At 53.6% G+C, this 22554-nt stretch overlaps 2 protein-coding genes across 2 annotated transcripts; both read left to right on the forward strand.

Moving 5' to 3' along the window:
• Positions 1–4036: 4036 nt before the first annotated feature.
• Positions 4037–4984, forward strand: LOC142599805 (olfactory receptor 14J1-like). The gene has a single exon (XM_075741559.1). It carries the CDS (start codon positions 4052–4054, stop codon positions 4982–4984), a length of 933 nt encoding a protein of 310 aa, XP_075597674.1. The 5' UTR covers positions 4037–4051.
• A 10099-nt stretch (positions 4985–15083) lies between these two features.
• LOC142599807 (olfactory receptor 14J1-like) lies at positions 15084–16016 on the forward strand. The gene has a single exon (XM_075741561.1). It carries the CDS (start codon positions 15084–15086, stop codon positions 16014–16016), a length of 933 nt encoding a protein of 310 aa, XP_075597676.1.
• The last annotated feature ends 6538 nt before the right edge of the window (positions 16017–22554 follow it).

The following is a 22554-nucleotide window of genomic DNA, read 5'->3' on the forward strand; positions in this document are numbered from 1 at the left end:
CCTTACAGTAGCCCTGTTCCCATCCGAGCATTCCCCACTGAAGTTTGCAGCTGCAAGTTTCAGCCCGTTGGCACCAACATCCACTGGGTTTACTTGGAGAACGAGCTGCACGCAGACACAGCAGGGTGTTTCTTAATTGCCAATAACAACAAAAAACCACGAACAAAGGAATGCACAGTTCAAAGAAAAGGAAAGCCCATTTCTCAGCTGTATATGAGGTCCACATGAGCTCCTCTGAATTCCAACAGTGGGAAATCTTAGCCCAACAGAAAACACATTTGTGTGTCAAAGAGAGATGCCAGGAGCCCTCCAAGCACTCCCTGCTTGGACCTCTTGGTCCATATTGACTCTTTGCACAGAACGAGTAACACCCTGAAGTCAAGAGCTCCCTCGATTCACAGAGGGAAGCAAAGAGTCAAAGTCAATGAATTTTAGCTCTTTTCAACAGCTAAAATTGGGCTAATCCAGATGTATCCGGTTTATAGGAACGTCTTCAAGTTCTCTCATGCCCTGCAAGGGAAATGAGATGTGACTCCATTGCAGGGGAAGGCAGGGATGAGAATGGTGTTGGACACCGGGGGTGCACTTGCCCAGGCTTCCTCGTCTAGTCAAGAGTGAGAAATGAGTTCCCTCAAGCGAGATGCCTTGGTGTTCTCTGCCTGGCCACCAGCTCCTGCTTCAGGAAGGCTCCCCTGGGTCCTGGGTCACATTTCCCTGTCCCACATAAGGGCTTTAGATATCCCCATGTATCCTGGAGGAAGTGTCCACTTCTGAGTGTTGACTGCATCACCCTCGGAATGAAGATGTGAAGCAACAGTACAATCATAGACAAAAAAGATCTCGCGAATACCTGTGCAAGGAGGCTTCATGTTCAGAACTTTGAGGCTGATCTCCAAGTTCACATGGCTTTTGTCATGGGCCCTGGACATGGACAAGCAAGATGACGACACATTCTCTCCCTCTATGTAAATAGAGATTTATACAGCCCAATTCCAAACCCCATTTCTCCCAACATTTGGAGAGGAGAAATTGTTCTGCAGAGCTGTAACCCAGCCGGGATGTCCCTAAGCTGGGTCACTTCAAGGGGTTCCTAAGCCTGTCTCTCCTGAAAAGCCTGTACCCACCCACTGCAGCACCTCAAGCTGTGTGACGTGTCCCACCACACCAGGGCAGGTACTCCATGGATGTCACAAAGCACAGGCTCCAGGTGGCCCTGTCTTTGACCTCACCTGAGGCCACAGGTGAACATTTTGGCTGTAGCACGGGAGGTGTGCCTCCAGGCCAAGCTCTGACTTGTCTCAGGGAAACCTGGTGCCAAGGGTCCAAGCCCCTGTGTGTGTGCAGAGGCTTTGCTTCCGAGCAGAGACATGCCCGAGTGGTTGGCAGATGGAAACATCAAGCTGAAACTGGATGCCAAGAGAGTGAGCAAGCCCTGCTGTCCCCCAGGCCAGAGAGAAACAGGGCTGGGAAGGGCAGCCCTGGCAGCAAACAGGGTTTTTGTCAGTGGTGCCTCTGCTGCCCCTGGGGGCCTTTGCCAGAGGTGAAGCTGATCTCCAGCAATGACAAGGTGCTGCTGACAGGCCCACTGGGAACAGTTTGGGTCTCTTCCTTGACTTGTTATCAAGGGGGTGAGTAAAAACCAGAGCTTGGCAAGTGTAGGCAGGAGACCCCGGTGTGATGTTTCTCCTCCCCATGGACTGCCCTACATGTCCTGGCTAGGGAAGGGACAGACCTTGCCACACTGCAGAGGTGGCCACCAGTTGCTAGAAGGAAGTGTCTCCCCCAGCTGAGAGAAGGAACATCAGTGATTGCTTCAGGCTGTTTCAGAGCAGGTTCCCCTGGAGCCCCAGGGACACCTGGAGGCAGCCCAGAGGGGACAGAGAAAGTGCCACCTTGGGCTGGTCCTCTGCTGCTGAGCTGGGCCGGGCTCCTGGGATGGAGGGAGCTCATGGCCCGTGGGCAGCGCTGCAGAGAGACAGCTCTGCCCAGGAGCAGGGCTGAGGGCACTGCCTGCAGGCAGCGAGAGGAGACCTGCGAGGCTGAGAGAGCTTCAAGGCAGCTGGGAGCGGGAGGATGCTGAGAGCTCCCTGGAGGAGAAATCTTCACAGCCCTCGACGTGGTAAGTCTGTGGGTGCAGGGCAAGGCAGCTTCAGTGCCTGGAGGGATCTCCTCCAGCTGGTAGAGCTGACAGGTTGTGGGCTGTGTCAGGAGGACTCTGAGAGTTTGTGCAGCACAGAGCAGGAGGACGTGCTGCAGAGCAGGGATGCCCTGCTGCCCCATCAGAGGGACAAGGCATGAGGGCTGCCTTCTGCTGTGGACGGCTGCAGGGGTATGAAGCTGGCTGTGCAGGCAGGGGTGCCCAGGGCTGTCCTTGCGAGCAGGGTCCCTGCGCCCCAGGGGCTGTGTGCCGGGGCAGGGACTCTGCCGCCTGCCAGGGTCAGCACTCAGCCTTCCCCGAGAGCTTCCCACAGCACTGGGGAGAAGCTGTGGGTGGAAGGAGCAACCCCCGGCAGGGCAAGGCAGGGTCCTGCTGCTCCTGCTGCTGCTGCTGCTGCTGAGAGGCTGCTGCGTGGGACAGCGCTGCTCACAGCTCCAGGTCATGCCCAGGTTATTTCCCAGGGGACTTTCCAGGAGTCCGTTCAGGGCAAGGCTTTCCTGCTTGAGCCTCTGCTTCCCTGACTCCCCAATATTGCAAAAGGGCTGAGACTCCAAAACCATCATCACCCTGAGGTGTCCTAGAGAGCTGAGCAAGTGCCTTCAGCCGCCAGCACCCTGGAGGTGCCCAGAGCATCCCCTGTGCAGTTTCATCAGGGTTTGTGTGAGCTGCTGCTCTTGAGCCCCTGCAGACAGGGAGAGGCTGCAGGGCAGAGCTGGGCACACAGGGGCTGGGCTGGGCTCTGTGAGCACTGGCAGGGAAGAGATGTGGGGCCAGAGCAAGAGCTGCCAGCTGGGAGAGGTCCAGGCAGCAGAGCTGGGCAGGGAGGGTGGGAAGTGCGCAGGCACAGCCCGGGGCAGGGGAGATGTGGGCACCTCCCGGCCATGCCCTGCCCTGCAGATGCCTTCCCTGAGCAACAGCCCTCTGCTCTCCTCTCCCAGCCAGCACAGCCCTCAGCCCAGGGCGTCCCCTTCTCCTCCACCTGCCAGCAGAAGAGATGAAGGGCATCTCTCCTGCCATGCGCCCCTTGCCCACTACCCAGGGACGAAGGGACGCTGCCCGACATTGTTGCCTCTGCCTCTCTGGCCCTGCCTTCCTCAGATGCCATCAGGAGCACAGCTGGCTATCTCCTTGGGGTGTCCTTCCAAGCCCGGAGCTGCCTTCCAGGGGGCACCATCAGCCCTGCGTGTCCTTGGCTGGAAACGGGGTGCGGAGATCTTAAGAAAGGGGGAGGCATTAGTGGTCTGAGGTGGATCCCTCTGCTCTCAGCAGTGTCTGGTGGCTTTTCCGGGTAGCATGGGAGTGTGATGGTCCTCCATCTCAGCAAGGGGCAAGCCCAGGGCAGCTGGGAACCAGACGCAGAGACAGAGCAGCTCCCCCTGCTCTGCACAAAGCCACAGGCAATCCTCTTGCCTCGCTCGGCTCTCCCTGAGTGCAGCAGAAATGCTGAGGGTTTCTGACAGCCAAGAATACGTACTACGGGAGATGGGGGGAGCTGTCAAAAATCCAGAAAATGTCTCACACTGCTTTCTGCCATCCTGGTTCCTTAGCTCTGGGAGTGCAGATGCTGACAAGCCCTTTGGCGTTAGCAGTGATTTCATATGACACAGTCGAACTCCAGGACTGGCCCCTGCCCGCACCATTCCCATGAACCCACTGCTGCAGAGCAGGGCTGACTCCTTGGTCCCCAGCTCGCAGAGGTCCTGCTCCTCACCACACACTCAGCCAGCACCAAGCAGAGCTCCCATCACATATCTGAAGGAAGATCTTCTAGAAAAGTCTCTGTGTGTAGCAGTGAGAGGTGGTATAGGGAATGGCTTTGGTTTTCTCACAGATGTCTCACCTAAATTATTCTCTTTTCCTCCTGAAGCAGTACCCCATCCCTAAAAGCAGCAGATGTCCAACAGCAGCTCCATCACCCAGTTCCTCCTCCTGGCCTTTGCAGACACACGGCAGCTGCAGCTCTTGCACTTCTGGCTCTTCCTGGGCATCTACCTGGCTGCCCTCCTGGGCAACGGCCTCATCATCACCACCATAGCCTGCGACCACCACCTCCACACCCCCATGTACTTCTTCCTCCTCAACCTCTCTGTTCTGGACCTGGGCTCCATCTCCACCACTCTTCCCAAATCCATGGCCAATTCCCTCTGGGACACCAGGGACATCTCCTATGCAGGATGTGCTGCACAGCTCTTTTTCTTTGCCTTCTTCATTGTGGCAGAGTTTTCTCTTCTCACCGTCATGGCCTACGACCGCTACGTTGCCATCTGCCACCCCCTGCACTACGGGACCCTCCTGGGCAGCAGAGCTTGTGTCCACATGGCAGCAGCTGCCTGGGGCAGTGGGTTTCTCACTGCTCTGCTGCACACGGCCAATACATTTTCCATACCCCTCTGCCAGGGCAATGCTGTGGGACAGTTCTTCTGTGAAATCCCCCAGATCCTCAAGCTCTCCTGCTCACACTCCTACCTCAGGGAAGTTGGCTTTGTTGTGGTTAGTGCCTCATTAAGTTTTGGGTGTTTTGTGTTCATTGTGGTGTCCTATGTGCAGATCTTCAGGGCCGTGCTGAGGATCCCCTCGGAGCAGGGACGGCACAAAGCCTTTTCCACGTGCCTCCCTCACCTGGCCGTGGTCTCCCTGGTCATCAGCACTGCCATGTTTGCCTACCTGAAGCCCCCCTCCATCTCCTCCCCGTTGCTGGACCTGGTGGTGACAGTTCTGTACTCGGTGGTGCCTCCAGCAGTGAACCCCCTCATCTACAGCATGAGGAACCAGGAACTCAAAGACGCCCTGAAGAAAGTTCTTCAATCAGTAGTCTTTCAGCATTAATAAGGAGGCCATGTATCTTCATGAAAGTAATTTGTAATGCAGGTTGGGAACTTCCTGTTCCTTGGGCATTTTATGTGCTATCATCCTCTTGTCCCAGGAGTGTCTACATTCACTCCACTTCTCCAGTTGCATGAACCCCTGCCTGTCTCACCCACAGGCCTTGGTGCCTGCATCTCACACCATGGTACACATGACCTCCTGTGTCACATCTCTCTAATTAAAGGGGATTTACTCATTTCACTGTGTGGTGGTTGGGCTCTTCTGCGAAACCTGAGGTCAGGAACTGGCTGAAGAAATTTCCCCCACAAGGCCGTGCTGCGGTGCTGGGGTTCTCCATGGGCTGAGGGCAGGAGGTCAGGGGAGATGTGTGAGGGATGGGGCTGGACTGAGCTTTCACTGGAGGCCTCCCTCATGGGCCACTTCCCGCACTGGCCGCTCAGCACAGGTTTATGGGTGAGTTGTGCTGCACGGCCATTTCCCTCCTCCTGCTGGGCTCAGTGCCTGCACGGGGGGAATGGCCAGCCCTGCTCCACCTCTCTCCTTCGCCAGACCCTGCCAGACCCCAGAGCAGGGATGTCTCTGAAATCCTGTGTGGGACAGAGTTAGGGCTGGGTAAGTTTCAGGCCCTGGGGGAGGCTGTCTCGAGCAGGAGGAACAGAAGGGCGACAGGGTGCTGCGGAGAAACAGGTTTATTGGTGTCTACTACAAAGTCTGCACAGGTGAACAAAGCGAGGGATGAGTAACTTGCTTATCTTGACACATATCGCGCCTGATGGTCTACCACTGAAACCAACTGAGTGACACTTGGGGTCGGGGACAGGCTTCACAGCCCGACGTTTCCTCCATGGAGCTGAACAGACCACCGTGCCTCTGTACCGAACGCCTTTTCTCTGCCCCTGCTCCCCCCACTTGGTCGACAACACAACAAGCTTTGTCAAGAGCCAGTCAGCACATGAGAATTGACTTAGTCCCACGTCACCAAGAGTATAAGTCTGGCATCCAGAGTCCTCCGTCTTGAGGATGAGAATTCCAAGTATCTGGATGGGTCAATGGTTCTGGACCTCTCTCTCTCTCCTCCCAAAACAATCTTTGGTAAGATTTGTGCCTCAGACTATGTTGGATGTTACCTGGGAAAGTATCGTTCACAGAAGCACTCAACTATTAACTCAAGCTCTATTTTTGCAGTAAGTGCACTTAGCAACAACAATTCTGAACTCTTCATATCTGTCACCTAAAGAAATTAATGATCTTTTCAAGTTTGCAAAACTGCCTCAGTGAAAGTCCTTGAGAGGGCTCTGACGTGCAAACATTGACGCTAATATGTGGCTACACACATAATCCTTTAGACATAAACCATTGACCAAGTCTGGGACTAAGACTGGATCTAGCTGCACCAAGACTCCTCTCTGAGAAGGAGTTTAGAAAGCAAGGGGGTCCTTTCTGACTGTCGTGACACAATTGGAGGGCCTCTCTCAGCCATGCGTCAGACCCATACTCTTAACAGTATGAGTCTTAACAGTAAGGCACAAAGGGATGTCTTGGGGATCACCGAATCGTAGAACCATAGAATGGTTTGAGTGGGGAGGGACCTCAAAGATCATCTAGTTCCAACCCCCCTGCCATTGGCAGGCACACCTTCCACTAGACCAGGTTGCCCAAAGCCCCATCCAACGTGGCCTTGAACACTGCCAGGGAGCCAGGGGCAGCCACAGCTTCTCTGGGCAACCTGTGCCAGGGCCTCACCACTCTTAACAGTAAAGAATTTCTTCCTAAGAGCTAATCTCTATCTACCCTCTTTTAGTGTAACCCCATTACCCCTTGTCCTATCACTACAGTCCCTCCCCATCTTTCCTGTAGGTTCCCTTTAGGTACTGGAAGGCCACAATTAGGTCTCCCCGGAGCCTTCTCTTCTCCAGGCTGAACAACCCCAACTCTCTCAGCCTGTCCTCACAGGAGAGGTGCTCCAGCTCTTTGATCATCTTCGTGGCCTTCTCTGAACTTGCTCCAAAAGCTCCATGGCCTTCTTGTACTGGAGAACCCAGAGCTGGACGCAATACTCCAGGTGGAGTCACACGAGAGTGGAGTAGAGGGGCAGAATCGCCTCCCTAGAACATGCTGGTCATGCTGCTGGTGATGCAGCCCAGGACATGGTTGACTTTCTGGCCTGTAAGCGCGCAATGCCGGCTCATGTTGAGCTTCTCATCAATCAATCAATCCCCCCAAGTCCTTCTCCTCAGGGCTGTTCTCCATCCATTCTCTGCCCAGCCTGTAGCTGTCTTGGGATTGCCCTGACCCATGTGCAGGACCTTGCACTTGGCCTTCTTGAACTTCATGCCGTTGGCATTCTTTATCCACTGAGTGGTCCATCCATCGAATCCATGTCTCTCCAATGTAGAGACACGGGTGTCGTGTGGGACAGTGTCAAATGCCTTGCACAAGTCCAGGCAGATGATGTCAGTTGCCCTTCCCTTGTCCACCAGTGCTGTAACCCCATCATAGCAGGCCATCAAATTTGTCAGGCACGATTTGCCCTTAGTGAAGCCATGTTGGCAGAAGGGAAGGCTGATGGGGAACTCATGCCAGCCTGTCAGTACTGACAAGGAGGACATGGAGAATCCAGAGCCAGTCTCTTCACCATGGTGCATGGTGGGAGGACAAAGGACAAGGGGAGGAAGGTGAAAGAGGAGAGGTTCAGCCAGCACATAAGGAATAACTTTTCCCCATGAGCTCAGCCAAGTGCTGGAACAGGTCACCCAGAGAGGTTGTGCAGTCTCTGTCCTTGGGGGTTTTCCAACTCGCACTGAATCAGCCTTGAACCACTTGGTCTGACCCTGTTTCTGACAGGTTGGACGGCAGGCTGCCTGAGGTCCCTTCCACCTCAGGTCTCTGAGGATCCTATGGGGATGCTGGGCCCTATTTCCAACTGGAGTTCTGCAGATGTTTATGGGGCATGAATCCTCCTGTGCTGTAGGTGACCATCTAAACCAACCCCTCAACCAGGGAAGTTTTGGGGGCATTGGGCTCTGTGCAAGACCCCAGATGATCTTGTTTTAATGCCTGTAGGCCTGTCAGATGTCAGTGAATGGCATGGAAATGAAAGGCAGAAGATCTGAAGACAAAGAGCCAAAGCAAAGACAGGTGTCAACACACTCTTCAGCTTTTTTTGTTTTTCTGTCTTTGGAGGGGGATTGCCTTTTCCCAGAACTGGGAATGGATGTAGGATGTAAATGCCTTCAGCTCGAGGGACACAGAGACCTGGTGCCAGTGTAGATGCCCTGGGAAGCCCTGCCCAGCCTCCACCTGCAGCTTGCAAGGGGCTCTGGTCTCCCACAGGTCCTCTGTGACAGATGCCAATCCCAGGCCAGCACCTCAGGTACACGGGGGCCCCTCAAAGTGGCACTGCCTCTTCATGCTCAGACAACTGGGCTCTGCATGGGAAGGGGCACATGGGGGTTTTGGGTTTTTTTGTGTTTGTTTTTTTTTTTTTACGTTGAAATCATCTAGAAGGAAATGTTCATCAGGTGAATCCTTGGAGTGTTTGTAAGAACTGGCAATGTTTTCCCACCATGACAGAATGGGAATTTCCTGGAAGTAGACTAACGGCAGCAGCAGAAGTATTTACCTTCCCCTGTCCTTGCATTACCACTACGCTGTCTATTCTTTCATCTCCCTCATCGCTCAGGTGTTTCCACCTCTCCTGGTTCAATGGCCATGCCTAAGGACATCATTGCAGCAGACTATCTGGACGTACGCCCTTCCCATTGCTCCCAGGTTTCCTCCTCCGCTTGCTCTTTGGCCATTCAGATGCCTCTCAACTCTCTGGTTTCTGCTTGGAGCTTCAGGGAGTTAGAAACTTGCCCCATCTTTCAGAACTCTCATGAACTCTTTAGCCAACACCTTCACTGTGTCTGTACCTGTCCTTTGTTATCTCCATGTTTAAAACTGTTCTTGTACGGAAATCCCTTGTGAAAGGTGGACCACGTTAGATGCTGCTTGGACTCAGCATCCAGCTGAGGAGAGAGATTTCATGTTCATTAACTTGCATCGTGTGTAACTGTTGTTTGTTGTCAGTGAAGAGAAACCTTTGTGTGCCTGTGTGCAGCCCAGGTCTCCAAGGAAAGCAGGTGGGAGCTGGTGTGAAGGAGCTGTACCATCCAGCTGCAGAGCTCAGTGGAGAAGCCTGATGTGAGGAAAGGTGATGCAAGGCCCAGGTGGCCGATGAGGGAACTGGTGGCCTTGGGGAGGAGCGAGGTTGTCCAGACAGTGCTGGATCTCAAGGGACTGCTTCTCCTGCCTCTCCAGATGTCTTTAGGAGACAGCTTGGACCAACATCCATTGTAGAACGCTGCTATCACTTCTTCTATAAACTGACAAGTGATAGAAAATAGCCTTGAAAGAAAAAAAAATCCTCCTGCATGAAATCTTCTTTGAAATCTTCATCATTAAGTACTCAGCTACAACCTCTCCAATTAGTTGGACAAGGCTTGAGGACTTGAAGAAAATTACGGGAAGAGACATGGCTCGTTAGAGTTTTCTGTACTTTAATGAGCCCCATGGCGTATTTGCTGCTGAGTCCATGCACCTCAGATACCAAGAAGAGGAGAGTGAAGAAACCTCTGGAGAAGGCCAAGTCAGCAGTAAAGCCCAAAGTACCTTGAAGCATGAATGGGCCCCACTGGGGGCCATTACTGAGAAAGCCTCCCCAGGGACTCGTTAGAGCAGATCATTGGAGGCCATGATGACAAAGCAAGGCAAAGTGCAGGCAGCTCTGATGCTGAGGACACCCTGGCTTTGTCTGATGAAGCAGAAATGCCAAGCGCTGACCCCCAGCCCCTGGCAAGGCACATCCTGACCCTCACCTGTGTCTCAGGGCTCTGCCTTGGCATGTGGGGAGTGGGATGCCAAGGGAAGGACAACGGGATGACACCTCATGGCCTCCCCCGCGGTGGGTGCAAGGAGGCAACGATGCCCCATGGCCATGAGGACAACGTGTCTCCTCTGAGGCCTCTGTGGCAGGGACGTCAGCCATAGCCAAGGGGGCAAAGCCCTCGGTTCTATCGGGGCCTTTCAGCCTTGCCAGCACCCTTGGCCATCGGCACCACAGGCCATCCTACACTGCCCCACGCCTCTGCCTGTTTCCCTGCAGGCACCCAACGCACTTCCCCACCTTCTTCTCACCCCATGCTATGGCCCTACCTGGACTGCTGTCTCTCCCTCCTCGCCACATGTTCCCTCAAACACAAAGCCATGGGCTCATCCAGACTCCCTCCGAGTCACTTTTTGCACCACAGCACTGCCCTCAGAAGGACAGTTCTTCAGCCTCACCTCCACTCGGCACCTCCAAAGCTGCAGTTTCTCGTGCTTTTCCTTTCTCATGCTCTTGCCCATGACCAAAAGAATAGTGCCATCATCTCAGAAAGGAATTTTCCAGCTGTCCCGAGGTACCCCTATGCTTCCCTCAGCCTCCACTTCACCAGGATGAAGCAGCCCAGGTCTCTCAGCCTCTCCACACACGACCCCTAACCCTATCTTGGCAGACTTTCTCTGCCCACGTGACAGTTCCTCCCCATCCCTCCAGAACGGGGAGCCCCCCACCCTGGGACACACCACTGCAGAGGTGGCCACACACCAGTGCTGAGTCAAGCTGGAGAAGAAGTGCCCTTGCCTGGGTGGCCACGCTCCTCCCAGGGCAGCCCAATGTGCTCCTGGCCATCTTCCTGTTTAGCACCACTGGCTGCTCTGGCATCCCTCCTAATGCCCAAAGCCTCCTCCTTGAGGCCGCTCCTCCACCAGTCATGGCCGAGCCTGCCTTGATGGACGCGTGTTGTGGTGTAACCCTGGCAGACAGCTCAGTGCCACACAGTCGCTGCCTCACTCATGATGTCCTATGGTATGGAAGATCCCTTTGGTCAGTTGTGGCCAGCTGTCCCTGCCATGTCCCCTCCCAGCTTCTCGTGCACTCCCAGCCTCCCTGCTGGTGGAGCAGCCTGAGAAGCAGGAAAGGCCTTGATGCTGTGCAAGCCCTGTTCAGCAATAACTAAACCATCGCTGTGTTATCAGCACTGTTTTCATCATAAACCCAAAGCACAGAGCCATACTGGCCACTTTGATGGAAATTAATTGCACCCTAACCAAACCCAGTACAAGGGGGTGGTTCTGGCCCCTGATGCAGAACATCACAAGATCAGAAGGAGAAGATCCCTTCTCTTTGGGAAACTTCTTGAGGTTTCTCTTGATGAAATCCCAGAGCTTCTCAAGGTCTGTTTGGAGTGAAGCTCCATTGTGTCAGCGGTTAATGTGTGCGTGCAGATGGCTCACCTGACTTGTGGTGCATCTGAAAAGATGACAGCAGTAGGAATGAAAGGACACGACAGATAATAAATAAGAAGCAAAGATACTAATTCAAAGAAATGCTAAAGCCTGGAGCTCTGCCTTGGGATTGGTGATGGGCCTGTGGAGAGTTTGTGGGTCAGGATTAGCCAAGCAGACCAACACAGGGGACATTTCAGTGCATGTCTTACTCTCTGCTTGATTAGGAAGAAGTAGATGAGCCCTTCTGCAGGCCACTAGAAGAAACCTCATGTTCTCACACCCTGGTCATCAATGAGAACTCCCCAAGCATGTGCAGATGGCGTTAGGAAAGCCAAAGCCCAACTCGAGCTGAATCTGCTGAGCGACCTGAAGGACAACAAAACCCGTTTCTATGACTACATAAAGAGCAAAAGGAAGACTAATCAAAATGTACATGGTATCTGGTCCAGGATATGGAAAAGCCCGAGGTCAAGGTATTCCTCACCACAGGCTGTACTGCTACGACCAAATTTCAGGTATCTCAGGGAAATTGGGAGCGAGGAAGACTTCACCTTGGTGCAGGAGTCTCAGGTTAGGGAACATTTCAACAAAGCGGCCATACCTGAGCCTACGGGAACTGAGGGCATGCACCCACGAGTGCTGAGGGAGCTGGCCAATGTCACTGCGAGGCCACTCTGGACTTTCTTTCAAAGGTGGTGGTTACTGGGAGAGGTTCCTGCTGACTGGACAGAAGCAAATACCAAGACTATCTCAAAGAAGGGCAAGAAGGAGGATGTGGGGAGCTTTCAGCCTGTCTCCTCTAGCATCCCCCGAGACACACTGATGAAGTAGAGGTTAGAGAAGTGGAGAGTGATGTGGATGGAGAAGTGACTGAACTACCTGGCTCAGAGGATCGTGACCGTGGCACAAAGCCCAGCAGGAGGTACCATGAGCTGCGCTGCAGGCACCAAAGCTCGGCCCTCAGTCTGGGAGTAGCCAGCAGGCAGTGCCAGTGGCTGCAGCACCCAAGAGACCCACGGCCCTGTGCGCAGCAGCGAGTCCTGTTCTGAGCATGGGGAGCTGCTCTGGCTGGAGAGGAGCTGCTGGGAGCACTGGATTGGTGCTGCCCACCTGTGGTGTACGAGGGTGTGAGTCTGATGCGTGGCTGAGGGAGGCCCTCCCGCTGAGTCACGAAAGGACCCCCTTGCTTTCTGAACTCCTTCTCAGAGAGGAGCCTAGGTGCGGCTAGGTCCGGTCTGAGTCCTAGACTTGGTCAACGGTTTATGTCTAAAGGTGTGTAGCCATATGTCACAGTCACCGTTTGCCTGTCAGAGCCCCCTCCAGGACTGTCACTGAGACAGTTTTGCAAAGGTGAATCAGACAGAAATTTTATTAAAGCGACAGCAAGGCTTTTGACACCGTCTCTCATACCATCCTCGTTAGCAAGCTTCGGCAGTGTGGGTTGGAGGAGTGGACAGTGAGGTGGTAGAGAAGTGGCTGAATGGCAGAGCCCAGAGGGTTGTGATAAGCGGCGCAGAGCCTGGTTGGAGGCCTGTAGCTAGTGGTGTGCCCCAAGGGTCAGTGCTGGGTCCTGCCTTATTCAACATAATCATCAATGACCTGGACGAGGGGACAGAGTGTACCCTCAGCAAATTCGCTGACGAGACTAAGCTGGGAGGAGCGGCCAACACACCTGAAGGCTGCGCTGCCATTCAGCGACATCTGGACAGACAAGAGTATTGGGTGGAGAGGAACCCAATGAAATTCAACAAGGGCAAGTGTAGGGTCCTGCACCTGGGGAACAACAACCCCAGACACCAGTACAGGGTAGGGGAAGTAGCATGGCCTGATGGGAAGTAGCATGGCAGAGAAGGACCTGGGGGTCCTGGTGGACAAGCAGCTGTCCATGAGGCAGCAATGTGCCCTCATGGACAGGAAGGCCAATGGTATCCTGGAGTGCATTAAGAAGAGCATGGCCAGGAGGTCAAGGGAGGTTCTCCTCCGGCTCTACTCTGCCCTGGTGAGGCCACGTCTGGAGTTCGGTGTCCAGTTCTGGGCTCCCCAGTTCAAGACAGACAGGGGACTACTGGAGAGAGTCCAGCAGACTGGAGGGCTGCGAGGATGATGAGGGCACTGGAGCATCTCTCGTATCAGGAAAGGCGGAGAAAGCTGAGTCTTTTAATGTGGAGAAGAAAAGACTGAGTTGGGATTTCATCAATGCTTATAAATATCTGAAGGGCGAGTGTCAAGACTAAGGAGCCAGACTCTTTTCAGAGGTGCCCAGTGACAGGACAAGGGGCAGTGGGCACAAACTGGAACACAGGAAGTTCCATCTCAACATGAGGAAAAACATCTTCACTCTGAGGGTGACAGAGCACTGGGACAGGCTGCCCAGAGAGGTTGTGGAGTCTCCTTCTCTGCAGAGATTCAAAACCTGCCTGGACATAATCCTGTGCAACCTGCTCTAGGTGTAACTGCTTTGATTGTAGGTTGGACAAGACGATATCCAGAGGTCCCTGCCAACACCTACCAGTCTGAGATTCTGTGATTCTGTGACCTGTGATCCTTCTCCTGGCTCTGGGCTTCTATTGATGCCACTGGCATTAAACTAGGAAGAGTGAGATGGATTGAGGAGGGAGCCCGGGGGGGACAGAGAAAGTGCCACCTTGGGCTGGTCCTCTGCTGCTGAGCTGGGCCGGGCTCCTGGGATGGAGGGAGCTCATGGCCTGTGGGCAGCGCTGCAGAGAGACAGCTCTGCCCAGGAGCAGGGCTGAGGGCACTGCCTGCAGGCCCCGAGGGGAGGGAATCGAGGCAGACAGAGCTTCAAGGCAGTCTGGGGTGGGAGGATGCTGCGAGCTCCCTGGAGGAGAAATCTTCACAGAGAGTAAGTCTGTGACTGCAGGGCATTGCATCTGCGGATCCAGGTGGGATCTCCTGAAGCTGGCACATCGCACAGCCTGCAGGATCGGTAAGTAGAACTCTCGGAGATTCTCTGGTGTGGAGGATGACGGATGCGCTCCAGAGCAGGGATGCCCTGCTGCCCCATCAGAGGGACAAGGCATGAGGGCTGCCTTCTGCTGTGCACGGCTGCAGGGATATGAAGCTGGGTGTGCAGGCAGGGGTGCCCAGGGCTGTCCTTCCGAGCAGGGTCCCTGCACCCCAGGGTGCTGTGTGCTGGGTCAGGGACTCTTCCACCTGCCAGGGTCAAGAGTACCCAGGGAGATCCCCACAGCGCTCTGGGGAGCAGCTGTGGGTGGAAGGAGATGCCCACGGCAGGGCACAGCATGGCAAGGCTGTGCTGCGAGGGTCAGGGCTGCTCACAGCTCCAGATCACCCCAGGATATCTGCAGAGGGTCCCACATGGTGGGGTGCGATCTGTGAGCACCGGCCAGGAGGAGACAGAGAAGCAGCTCCTGGGAGGGACAGCTCCAGGCAGCAGAGATATGGGCGAGCAGTGAGAGGGAGCTGCTGCCGGAAGCACTATGAGAGGTGGGATTCAGGCACCTCCCTGCCATCCTCTGCAGCACGGATGCCTTCTCTGGGCAATCCTCTGTCTCCTCTCCCACCCAGCACAGCCTCTGTGGGATGCTTGCTTTGCCTCTCAGAGCACACAGGGTTTCATTTTAAGGACAGCAGAAATGCCAAGTATTTCTGCCATCAGAACTCGGAGGTAAAGGTTTTCCTGAAAGGCAACGGGCAGTTTGGAGGGGTGTCTATGGGAAATGGCTTTGATTTTGGTCTGAGAAGTCTCCCCTAACTGCTCACTGTCCTTTCCTCCACTCATAGCCCCCATGCCCAGAGGGAGCAGATGTCCAACGGCAGCTCCATCACCCAGTTCCTCCTCCTGGCCTTTGCAGACACACGGCAGCTGCAGCTCTTGCACTTCTGGCTCTTCCTGGGCATCTACCTGGCTGCCCTCCTGGGCAACGGCCTCATCATCACCACCATAGCCTGCGACCACCGCCTCCACACCCCCATGTACTTCTTCCTCATCAACCTCTCTGTTCTGGACCTGGGCTCCATCTCCACCACTCTTCCCAAATGCATGGCCAATTCCTTGTGGGACACCAGGGCCATCTCCTATGGGGGATGTGCTGCACAGCTCTTTTTCTTTGCCTTCTTGGTTGTGGCAGAGTTTTCTCTTCTCACCGTCATGGCCTACGACCGCTACGTTGCCATCTGCCACCCCCTGCACTACGGGACCCTCCTGGGCAGCAGAACTTGTGTCCACATGGCAGCAGCTGCCTGGGGCAGTGGGTTTCTCAATGCTCTGCTGCACACGGCCAATACATTTTCCATACCCCTCTGCCAGGGCAATGCTGTGGGACAGTTCTTCTGTGAAATCCCCCAGATCCTAAAGCTCTCCTGCTCACAATCCTACCTCAGGAAAGTTGGGCTTATTGTGGTCAGTTGCTTTTTAGCATTTGCATGTTTTGTTTTCATTCTTTTCTCCTACGTGCAGATCTTCTGGGCCGTGCTGAGGATCCCCTTTGAGCAGGGACGGCACAAAGCCTTTTCCACGTGCCTCCCTCACCTGGCCGTGGTCTCCCTCTTTGTCAGCACTGCCATGTTTTCCGATCTGAAGCCCCCCTCCATCTCCTCCCCACCTCTGGATCTGGTGGTGGCAGTTCTGTACTCGGTGGTGCCTCCAGCAGTGAACCCCCTCCTCTACAGCATGAGGAACCAGGAAGTCAAAGATGCCCTGAAGAAAGTCCTTCATTCAGTAGTCTTTCAGCATTAATAAGGAGGCCATGTATCTTCATGAAAGTAATTTGTAATGCAGGTTGGGAACTTCCTGTTCCTTGGGCATTTTAGGTGCTATCATCCTCTTGTCCCAGGAGTGTCTACATTCACTCCACTTCTCCACTTGCATGAACCCCTGCCTGTCTCACCCACAGGCCTTGGTGCCTGCATCTGACACCACGGTACACATGACCTCCTGTGTCACATCTCTCTAATTAAAGGGGATTTACTCATTTCACTGTGTGGTGGTTGGGCTCTTCTGCGAAACCTGAGGTCAGAAACTGGCTGAAGAAATTTCCCCCACAAGGCCGTGCTGCGGTGCTGGGGTTCTCCATGGGCTGAGGGGAGGAGGTCAGGGGAGATGTGTGAGGGCTGGGGCTGGACTGAGCTTTCACTGGAGGCCTCCCTCATGGGCCACTTCCCGCACTGGCCGCTCAGCACAGGTTTATGGGTGAGTTGTGCTGCACGGCCATTTCCCTCCTCCTGCTGGGCTCAGTGCCTGCACGGGGGGAATGGCCAGCCCTGCTCCACCTCTCTCCTTCGCCACACCCTGCCAGACCCCAGAGCGGGGATGTCTCTGAAATCCTGTGTGGGACAGAGTTAGGGCTGGGTAAGTTTCCGGCCCTGGGGGAGGCTGTCTTGAGCAGGAGGAACAGAAGGGTGACAGGGTGCTGCGGAGAAACAGGTTTATTGGTGTCTACTACAACGTCTGCACAGATGAACAAAGCGAGGGATGAATAACTTGCTTATCTTGACACATATGTAGACCCTGATGGTCTACCACTGAAACCACCTGAGTGACACTTGGGGTCGGGGACAGGCCTCACAGCCCAACGTTTCCTCCATGGAGCTGAACAGACCGCTGTGCCTCTGTACCGAACGCCTTTTCTCTGCCCCTGCTCCCCCCACTTGGTCGACAACACAACAAGCTTTGTCAAGAGCCAGTCAGCACATGATAATTGACTTAGTCCCACGTCACCAAGAGTATAAGTCTGGCATCCAGAGTCCTCTGTCTTGAGGATGAGAATTCCAAGTATCCGGATGGGTCAATGGTTCTAGACCTCTCTCTCCTCCCCAAACAATCTTTGGTAAGATTTGTGCCTCAGACTATGTTGGATGTTACCTGGGAAAGTATCGTTCACAGAAGCACTCAACTATTAACTCAAGCTCTATTTTTGCAGTAAGTGCAACAACAATTATCAACAGCAATTCTGACCTCTTTATATCTGTCACCTAAATAAATTAATGATCTTTTCAAGTTTGCAAAACTGCCTCAGTGAAACTCCTTGAGAGGGCTCTGACGTGCAAACATTGACACTAACATGCGGCTACACACATAATCGTTTAGACATAAACCATTGACCAAGTCTGGGACTAAGACTGGATCTAGCAGCACCAAGACTCCTCTCTGAGAAGGAGTTTAGAAAGCAAGGGGGTCCTTTCTGACTGTCGTGACACAATTGGAGGGCCTCTCTCAGCCATGCGTCAGACCCATACTCTTAACAGTATGAGTCTTAACAGTAAGGCACAAAGGGATGTCTTGGGGATCACCGAATCGTAGAACCATAGAATGGTTTGAGTGGGGAGGGACCTCAAAGATCATCTAGTTCCAACCCCCCTGCCATTGGCAGGCACACCTTCCACTAGACCAGGTTGCCCAAAGCCCCATCCAACGTGGCCTTGAACACTGCCAGGGAGCCAGGGGCAGCCACAGCTTCTCTGGGCAACCTGTGCCAGGGCCTCACCACTCTTAACAGTAAAGAATTTCTTCCTAATATCTAATCTCTATCTACCCTCTTTTAGTGTAACCCCATTACCCCTTGTCCTATCACTACAGTCCCTCCCCATCTTTCCTGTAGGTTCCCTTTAGGTACTGGAAGGCCACAATTAGGTCTCCCCGGAGCCTTCTCTTCTCCAGGCTGAGCGACCCCAACTCTCTCAGCCTGTCCTCACAGGAGAGGTGCTCCAGCTCTTTGATCATCTTCGTGGCCTTCTCTGAACTTGCTCCAAAAGCTCCATGGACTTCTTGTACTGGAGAACCCAGAGCTGGACGCAATACTCCAGGTGGAGTCACACGAGAGTGGAGTAGAGGGGCAGAATCACCTCCCTAGAACATGCTGGTCATGCTGCTGGTGATGCAGCCCAGGACATGGTTGGCTTTCTGGCCTGTAAGCGCGCAATGCCGGCTCATGTTGAGCTTCTCATCAATCAATCTATCCCCCCAAGTTCTTCTCCTCAGGGCTGTTCTCCATCCATTCTCTGCCCAGCCTGTAGCTGTCTTGGGATTGCCCTGACCCATGTGCAGGACCTTGCACTTGGCCTTCTTGAACTTCATGCCGTTGGCATTCTTTATCCACTGAGTGGTCCATCCATCGAATCCATGTCTCTCCAATGTAGAGACAAGGGTGTCGTGTGGGACAGTGTCAAATGCCTTGCACAAGTCCAGGCAGATGATGTCAGTTGCCCTTCCCTTGTCCACCAGTGCTGTAACCCCATCATAGCAGGCCACCAAATTTGTCAGGCACGATTTGCCCTTAGTGAAGCCGTGTTGGCAGAAGGGAAGGCTGATGGGGAACTCCTGCCAGCCTGTCAGTACTGACAAGGAGGACATGGAGAATCCAGAGCCAGTCTCTTCACCATGGTGCATGGTGGGAAGACAAAGGACCATGGGAGGCACATGAAAGAGGAGAACTTCAGCCAGCACATAAGGAATAACTATTCAACATGAGCTCAGCCAAGGGCTGGAACAGGTCACCCAGAGAGGTTGTGCAGTCTCTGTCCTTGGGGGTTTTCCAACTCACACTGAATCAGCCTTGAACCACTTGGTCTGACCCTGTTTCTGACAGGTTGGAGGGCAGGCTGCCTGAGGTCCCTTCCACCTCAGGTCTCTGAGGATCCGATGGGGATGCTGGGCCCTATTTCCAACTGGAGTTCTGCAGATGTTTATGGGGCACGAATCCTCCTGTGCTGTAGGTGACCATCTAAACCAACCCCTCAACCAGTGAAGAGAGGTTGACACCACCGTGGGACTCGCTCTGTTGAAAGCCTGAGGAGTCCTGGGCAGGGAAGTTTTTGCGGGCATGGGGCTCTGTGCAAGACCCCAGATGATTTTGTTTTAATGCCTGTAGGCCTGTCGGATGTCAGTGAATGGCATGGAAATGAAAGGAAGGAGATCTGAAGACAAAGAGCCAAAGCAAAGAGAGATGTCAACACACTCTTCAGGGTGTTGGTTTTTTTTTCTGTCTTTGGAGGGGGATTGCCTTTTCCCAGAACTGGGAATGGATGTAGGACACGAATGCGTTCAGCTCAACAGACACAGAGACCTGGTGCCAGTGTAGATGCCCTGGGAAGCCCTGCCCAGCCTCCACCTGCAGCTTGCAAGGGGCTCTGGTCTCCCACAGGTCCTCTGTGACAGATGCCAATCCCAGGCCAGCACCTCAGGTACACGGGGGCCCCTCAAAGTGGCACTGCCTCTTCATGCTCAGACAAATGGGGTCTGCATTGGAAGGGGCACATGGGGGTTTTTGGGTTGGTGGTTTGGGTTTTTTTACATTGAAATCATCTAGAAGGAAATGTTCATCATGTGACTCCTTGGAGTGTTTGTAAGAACTGTCAATGTTTTCCCACCATGACAGAATGGGAATTTCCTGGAAGTATAATAATAATAGCAGAAGAAATATTGATCTTCCCCCTCCTTGCATTACAACTACTCTGTCTGTTCTTTCATCTCCCTCATCGCTCAGGTGTTTCCACCTCTCCTGGTTCAATGGCCATGCCTAAGGACATCATTGCAGCAGACTATCTGGACGTACGCCCTTCCCATTGCTCCCAGGTTTCCTCCTCTGCTTGCTCTTTGGCCATTCAGATGCCTCTCAACTCTCTGGTTTCTGCTTGGAGCTTCAGGGAGTTAGAAACTTGCCCCATCTTTCAGAAGTCTAATGAACTCTTTAGGCATGGATCTGAACAGACCACCGTGCCTCTGTACCGAACGCCTTTTCTCTGCCCCTGCTCCCCCCACTTGGTCGACAACACAACAAGCTTTGTCAAGAGCCAGTCAGCACATGATAATTGACTTAGTCCCACGTCACCAAGAGTATTAATCTGGCATCCAGAGTCCTCCGTCTTGAGGATGAGAATTCCAAGTATCCGGACGGGTCAATGGTTCTGGACCTCTCTCTCCTCCCCAAACAATCTTTGGTAAGATTTGTGCCTCAGACTATGTTGGATGTTACCTGGGAAAGTATCGTTCACAGAAGCACTCAACTATTATCTCACACATTCTTTTTGCAGTAAGTGCACTTAGCAACAACAATTCTGAACTCTTCATATCTGTCACCTAAAGAAATTAATGATTTTTTCAAGTTTGCAAAACTGCCTCAGTGAAACTCCTTGAGAGGGCTCTGACGTGCAAACATTGACACTAACATGCGGCTACACACATAATCGTTTAGACATAAACCATTGACCAAGTCTGGGACTAAGACTGGATCTAGCCGCACCAAGACTCCTCTCTGAGAAGGAGTTTAGAAAGCAAGGGGGTCCTTTCTGACTGTCGTGACACAATTGGAGGGCCTCTCTCAGCCATGCGTCAGACCCATACTCTTAACAGTATGAGTCTTAACAGTAAGGCACAAAGGGATGTCTTGGGGATCACCGAATCGTAGAACCATAGAATGGTTTGAGTGGGGAGGGACCTCAAAGATCATCTAGTTCCAACCCCCACTGCCATTGGCAGGGGCACCTTCCACTAGACCAGGTTGCCCAAAGCCCCATCCAACGTGGCCTTGAACACTGCCAGGGAGCCAGGGGCAGCCACAGCTTCTCTGGGCAACCTGTGCCAGGGCCTCACCACTCTTAACAGTAAAGAATTTCTTCCTAAGAGCTAATCTCTATCTACCCTCTTTTAGTGTAACCCCATTACCCCTTGTCCTATCACTACAGTCCCTCCCCATCTTTCCTGTAGGTTCCCTTTAGGTACTGGAAGGCCACAATTAGGTCTCCCCGGAGCCTTCTCTTCTCCAGGCTGAGCGACCCCAACTCTCTCAGCCTGTCCTCACAGGAGAGGTGCTCCAGCTCTTTGATCATCTTCGTGGCCTTCTCTGAACTTGCTCCAAAAGCTCCATGGCCTTCTTGTACTGGAGAACCCAGAGCTGGACGCAATACTCCAGGTGGAGTCACACGAGAGTGGAGTAGAGGGGCAGAATCGCCTCCCTAGAACATGCTGGTCATGCTGCTGGTGATGCAGCCCAGGACATGGTTGGCTTTCTGGCCTGTAAGCGCGCAATGCCGGCTCATGTTGAGCTTCTCATCAATCAGTCAATCCCCCAAGTCCTTCTCCTCAGGGCTGTTCTCCATCCATTCTCTGCCCAGCCTGTAGCTGTCTTGGGATTGCCCTGACCCATGTGCAGGACCTTGCACTTGGCCTTCTTGAACTTCATGCCGTTGGCATTCTTTATCCACTGAGTGGTCCATCCATCGAATCCATGTCTCTCCAATGTAGAGACAAGGGTGTCGTGTGGGACAGTGTCAAATGCCTTGCACAAGTCCAGGCAGATGATGTCAGTTGCCCTTCCCTTGTCCACCAGTGCTGTAACCCCATCATAGCAGGCCACCAAATTTGTCAGGCACGATTTGCCCTTAGTGAAGCCATGTTGGCAGAAGGGAAGGCTGATGGGGAACTCCTGCCAGCCTGTCAGTACTGACAAGGAGGACATGGAGAATCCAGAGCCAGTCTCTTCACCATGGTGCATGGTGGGAAGACAAAGGACCATGGGAGGCACGTGAAAGAGGAGAACTTCAGCCAGCACATAAGGAATAACTATTCAACATGAGCTCAGCCAAGGGCTGGAACAGGTCACCCAGAGAGGTTGTGCAGTCTCTGTCCTTGGGGGTTTTCCAACTCACACTGAATCAGCCTTGAACCACTTGGTCTGACCCTGTTTCTGACAGGTTGGAGGGCAGGCTGCCTGAGGTCCCTTCCACCTCAGGTCTCTGAGGATCCGATGGGGATGCTGGGCCCTATTTCCAACTGGAGTTCTGCAGATGTTTATGGGGCACGAATCCTCCTGTGCTGTAGGTGACCATCTAAACCAACCCCTCAACCAGTGAAGAGAGGTTGACACCACCGTGGGACTCGCTCTGTTGAAAGCCTGAGGAGTCCTGGGCAGGGAAGTTTTTGCGGGCATGGGGCTCTGTGCAAGACCCCAGATGATTTTGTTTTAATGCCTGTAGGCCTGTCGGATGTCAGTGAATGGCATGGAAATGAAAGGAAGGAGATCTGAAGACAAAGAGCCAAAGCAAAGAGAGATGTCAACACACTCTTCAGGGTGTTGTTTTTTTTTTCTGTCTTTGGAGGGGGATTGCCTTTTCCCAGAACTGGGAATGGATGTAGGACACGAATGCGTTCAGCTCAACAGACACAGAGACCTGGTGCCAGTGTAGATGCCCTGGGAAGCCCTGCCCAGCCTCCACCTGCAGCTTGCAAGGGGCTCTGGTCTCCCACAGGTCCTCTGTGACAGATGCCAATCCCAGGCCAG

The sequence above is a fragment of the Balearica regulorum genome, unplaced genomic scaffold (genome assembly GCF_011004875.1).
Source record: "Balearica regulorum gibbericeps isolate bBalReg1 unplaced genomic scaffold, bBalReg1.pri scaffold_51_arrow_ctg1, whole genome shotgun sequence".
Lineage (NCBI taxonomy): Eukaryota > Metazoa > Chordata > Aves > Gruiformes > Gruidae > Balearica > Balearica regulorum.

Bases quoted from the DNA above. Each gene is read 5' to 3' on its own strand.
- LOC142599805 (XM_075741559.1), top strand. From the start codon at position 4,052: ATGTCCAACAGCAGCTCCATCACCCAGTTCCTCCTCCTGGCCTTTGCA.
- LOC142599807 (XM_075741561.1), top strand. From the start codon at position 15,084: ATGTCCAACGGCAGCTCCATCACCCAGTTCCTCCTCCTGGCCTTTGCA.